Source organism: Fukomys damarensis, unplaced genomic scaffold (assembly GCF_012274545.1).
Source record: "Fukomys damarensis isolate Sample0158 unplaced genomic scaffold, DMR_v1.0_HiC HiC_scaffold_30, whole genome shotgun sequence".
NCBI lineage: Eukaryota > Metazoa > Chordata > Mammalia > Rodentia > Bathyergidae > Fukomys > Fukomys damarensis.
This window is the reverse complement of record NW_022900942.1, coordinates 49,405,703-49,410,984: the sequence shown is the minus strand read 5'-3', so window position 1 is coordinate 49,410,984 and position 5,282 is coordinate 49,405,703. Positions and strand designations below refer to the sequence as shown.

Sequence of the window (5,282 nt, the reverse complement as noted above, 5' to 3'; positions counted from 1 at the left end):
CCACCCTTGGCCTTGCCCCCACCTCCTCCACCACCACCGCCACCTCCACCTCCACTACCTCCACCTCTCCCCAGTGCAGACGTCCCATCCGATCAAAAGCAACCGCCAGTTACCATGGAAACCACTAAGAGACTTAGTTGGCCACAGTCCACGGGCATATGTAGCAATATAAAATCGGAACCTCTTTCTTTTGAGGAAGGTTTAAGCAGCAGCTGCGAACTGGGCATGAAACAAGTTTCCTATGACCAGAATGAAATGAAAGAACAGTTAAAAGCATTTGCGCTAAAAAATGCAGATTTCTCTTCCTATCTGCTTTCTGAGCCGCAGAAGCCTTTTGCTCAGTTAGCTGCTCAGAAAATGCAGGTGCAGCAACAACAGCAGCTCTGCGGAAATTATCCAACAATACACTTCGGTAGCACGAGCTTCAAAAGAGCAGCGTCTGCAATAGAAAAGTCCATTGGGATTTTGGGAAGTGGTTCTAGTCCTGCCACAGGCCTGCCCGGTCAGAGCGCTCAGATGCCTGTTCAGAACTTTGCCGACAGCAGCAATGCGGATGAGTTGGAACTGAAATGCTCTTGCCGGCTGAAAGCCATGATTGTGTGCAAAGGCTGTGGGGCCTTCTGCCACGACGACTGCATAGGTCCTTCCAAACTCTGTGTAGCCTGCCTGGTGGTGCGATAAGAGCACAGTGAAAGATGCAGTATCCCTTTCAACCTGGAAAAGCCAAACAGCATCAGCAACAGCAAATTGAATAATGCAGTAGCTTATGTGCTAACTTATTTTGCTCTGGAACAGATTCTTTTCTCTATAGGATTATTATTTTCTTGCATTTCTCATAAAGTAGCGGATGCTTCCCTACTGAATGGCTCAGCGGTGTCTTTCACATGTTTAGTTGCCATTCCCAGCTCTGAAGTGTTTCGGTCTGTGTATACAGGTCACTGCCCCGCGCCCCCTCCCTTTTAAGCCAGGTGTAGATAGGAAAATGACATTTTTAATTGCTGAATCACCACAAATGCAACTGTAGAAAGAGAATGATAATAGTGAGTTCAGTTGGTCATGCCTTTTGCTATAGATTAGTGATTACAGCAGATGTCTCTATACATGACTTTTCTAGACCCACCTTTTCCAAAATGACTAGTTGTATTTGGAATAAGGAATCTGATTCCTGTGTTTACTCATATCACAGAAGATACATTAAAGGAGATATGCCATTAATGAATCCACTGTCCCGGTTCTCTTTCCTCCCTTCTTATTCTTTCTCAAAGACTATGGCAGAAAATCTGGATCTGCCTTGGATTTTGTACACAGATTATCGTGATATGTGTCCCGCACCTAAAACTGCAGAATGGGCCTCGGGTCCAGTAGCCTGGATCAAGCCCATGGACACCTGGCAGTGTATGATCCATTGGCCAACAGAGAGCTGAAGGCCCAGAGGATTTTAGAGCTTCATGTGTGGCATTTAAGAGCCAGTATGAAAGAAAAATGCCCTGTAATTGAAGGCAAACAAAATGCTGTATATGCATGCATAAAGGTTTAATAATGTAAATATTAGTCATTCTATTCATTAATTCAATAACTATTCAGGAGAAATAATAGTAACCCTTATTAATGACACCACCGCTTGTGGCCTCCACCTATGCAAAAGTTGGCCATCTCGTTTTACAAGTGACGTTGATAAAAGGGACTACAGAAGGCTGAAGTGTAATGCTTTTCAGAACATCCTTTTCCTTGTGATTGTCCATGATTCTAGCCCTTATTTTTTTAAATGCTCTACTATTGCATGTTTTGCTTTGCCCCCCCTCTCTTTAAAGATGGGGGAGTGGTACTGCTCTCAGAAAAGGGATACTGCATCTTAAAATTATCATCAGTGTTTATCCAGTGTGGTTTGAGTGTCAAGTATTTGAGCTACATTCCCTATGTTCTGGCCACCCTCATCCTGGAGAACGGCTGTAGTTCAGGAGTCTCTGTTCCCAAAAGCAAGTTCAAAAGCACAGAAATATTGTGAGAAGGTAAAAGAAAGCAAAAACCACACCCATTTAACTTCAGATTACAGAGCACAAAACATGGAGTGCCATTAACCGGTTGATTGATTATGGCTGTAGAATTAAAAACAAAAAAGATGGGGGAGTATCATCTCTATCCAGGGTAAGAATGACAGACACTTTCACATGCGACACTTGAATCAATGTAAACTTTTTGACATTCCCTGATAACATGTCTTAAAAATTAACTGGAACGAGCAGAAATTACATTCGTGAAAGAAACAACGCTTGCAATTTTTAACTGATGATCTACTATGGTATTTTTTCTTTCATATTGTTGTGATGTTGCCAGATTTCTTTAGGTGACAGTGATGTCATTTTTAATAACAAGTTGTTGATAGTGAAAGGTAGTGTATCTTAACAGCAAAGAAAGACTTACCCTGTGGCCGTGATTTGGTGGTGCTTCAGTAATGTTACTTCTGCTTTTTTGCATTCAAATTAACAAATGAGAAAGTTAGCAACACACTTAACCAGCTCTTCCCAAGGAATGCAGTGTAAGTGCCAGCGGATCCAACTGCACACCAGGTTGCATTTGGATGGTGTCCTTATCAGTGATGTCTTTATGGTCTGCTTGACTCTGATATCATCTTGATCTCGAAGATCATGCTCTTAGCCTCACAGCGGGGCCACCCCTGTAATATAAACAGTTGCATGTCAACTTCTTCCAAATTGAGTCACTGCTATACAATGTCAGATACTGTCTACACCAGCAGATTGAAAACTACATCAGTAACTGACACGTTCTGAAAGAAACTCCAGCCTACAAAACCTTTGCACTCTATGTGAGGTACAATTGAGGTTGACATGATCCCGAGCTCATTGTCAGCTCCGTCACTGTTGAATATTGCCTGCAAGTTTCTTATTGGGAATACGTAAAGTGTCCTTCTATATGTTTGAATTTTTTCACATAACAGGTTTGGAGAATCAGTGGTTGGTAGTGCATGGATTCTATTGCCCAGGTCCAAAGAGCATAACTTTTCTGTGCCCCTGCTCTTTTCACCCCAGTTCAAATTTCTAGTGTTCTCATATGGTTCCTATCACTGAAAAAATTAATATCTTTGAGCTGAAAATAATGAGAGAAAAAAAATTCAGAAGTAAAATGTGAGTGAGTTATGTTATAAGTCTCCATTTTATATATACAAGAGCCAGTATATTTGAATTAGGTAAGTAGGTTCTTAGTTTCCTAATTTCTACATGTGTCTGCCTATGTACAAATAGAGTATGTAATTTCCTACTTGGTTATTGTGGTGTAATGTGCAAATTTCAGTGTGTGCATTATCCTGATTATTGGACACTATTATATCCCTATCAGGAATAGGACTTGCACATTTAACATATTTTTCTTTAAATCACAAAGGATGTATTTCCCTAAGCAGCACTTTTGGAGCAGGGTAAGGAAGAAAACTGCTATTATTCCCTAATCCCCCTCCTGTATGATATGCATATGCCTGAGGTGTATAAAGACATTTAGGTAGTTAATGGGCATGTTAATAAGAGAATTCTGATGCAAATTCATTTTCAAAATGAAAATATTTTTCCTTCCCCAAAGTGAGGATAGCAGAAGTTTTGGTGAATTGAGCACCATAGTTATATATATTCCCTGTTAAGATCTAGTTTGAAGAAAAACTTGAAAACAAACCTATAAGGTTGAGCCTGGTTGCTATAAAGATTTTGTGATGGTGTGTGTTTCTGGGATGAGATATAGGATGTGTAATTGACTTCTGGACCTTGGATATTCTTACTCAGTTCAAAATAAACGTACAGAGAGGAGCTGGTGGCATGGTGCTTTATAATGCAATTGACAGTCAAAATCCAAGTTGCTGCAGCCCCATTTACTTTGCAAGCACTCGCACAATTTCAGAAAAGAAAGTTGTTGTGGCCTCTGGTTTCCTGGGCTTCTCAGGGGTATGGTGAAGTCCCAGGTTTTAGCAGCTGAAGCCCAGTTGAGGGGTCTCTATGGTGCTGCAGCCCAGCACGGCAGTGGCCACCTGGGGGAGTGACCTCCGCTGACCGTGCAGAGCTCAGCCTCGCTGTCCAGCCGTGTTCCCAGAGAACAATGTGAAGAGTCCTAGAACAGGAACTCAGCAGACTGTCAGGGGCCTGTGTAGCCAAAATGTTACTGAATATAAAAATCCTGTTGTCTTCAGTCATCATGCTTTGTCACTGTAAAGCAAACAAAAAGCATTTTTAATATAATTTAAAGGAGCTGCTTTTTTATAGCACATACTATATTGCTTTGTACTATATTTGATAGTTGCAGAATAATTTAGACTAGAAAACTTTGTTGTATTTGTACTGTTCATGAATGTTTCGAAGAAAGTGCTTTACTTGGTTGCCATAATTTTCTTGTACTGCTGTATTTTCCCCCAACTTCATGGAAACCTAATCTGATTCATACTTTCAGTACAGTTGTTGTTGTTGTTTTAAAGTGTTTGTTTGTGTTTTTTTTCTTTTGGGTCAGTATTCTGAATGTTTACATCTGTTTGACATTAGCCATTTAATGCCTTTTTTTTTAAAGGCAGAATTACTCCTACAGTGTAACAGCGAAATGTGAAATCAACCCAAACATAGCATGCATGGCAAACAAGAGTGAGGGCAGAGGCCCTGAACATACATAGACGTTTTGTATCAGCATACAGAAAAGTAAAACCCTCCTTCAGTCCTCTACCAAAGAATATATTATTCCCACAGGAAAAACTCTGAAAGGTGTGTAAAATCCTCAGAAGGGGGAGCAGTTGATTCACTCAGACTGCTACAAATTAATACTGTTATGCTTGCTTTGATACCTGACTAAATGTGACTGCGTGCAACAAGCATTTAAAAAAATTTTTTTAGACAGTGCTTTGTTTAGAATTCAGGGATCATATATTCTTTAATGGTGCTGTTTTGTTTTTTTTTCAATTTCTTCTTTTCTACAAAGAAAAAAAGTGTTGCCTACAAAAGTGACTGCTCACAATACCATAAGTTAAATGAAATTAAATGTTTATCTCCTCATGTTTCTCTGTTTTTTTTCCCTTTCTCAAAGTAGCAATTTGGGTTACAATATTAAAATATTCTGGAAAAAATAAAGAAATTAAAATGAAATCAAATTGTCATTTTTAATTTAGTAATGAAATGAAGTAGTTTATATATATGTAAGGTGTATGAATTCATTGAACATCTTAGTAAGAAAAAGAAAATGAACCATATACTGTTAGATTATGTACTCTTATTTTTGGTATGGTGAATTCTCATTATATG

The 5,282-nt window shown here is 39.4% G+C and overlaps 1 protein-coding gene across 1 annotated transcript in view; it reads left to right on the top strand.

Annotated features, from left to right (window-relative positions):
- The window catches only part of Asxl3 (ASXL transcriptional regulator 3), a 134,887-nt gene extending 129,900 nt beyond the window's left edge, over positions 1–4,987 (top strand). The window contains exon 14 of the mRNA XM_033757482.1: positions 15–4,987. Coding sequence (XP_033613373.1) covers positions 15–681 — 667 coding nt within the window. The 3' untranslated portion in view covers positions 682–4,987. The remainder of the gene's footprint in view (positions 1–14) is intronic.
- Positions 4,988–5,282: the final 295 nt, after the last annotated feature.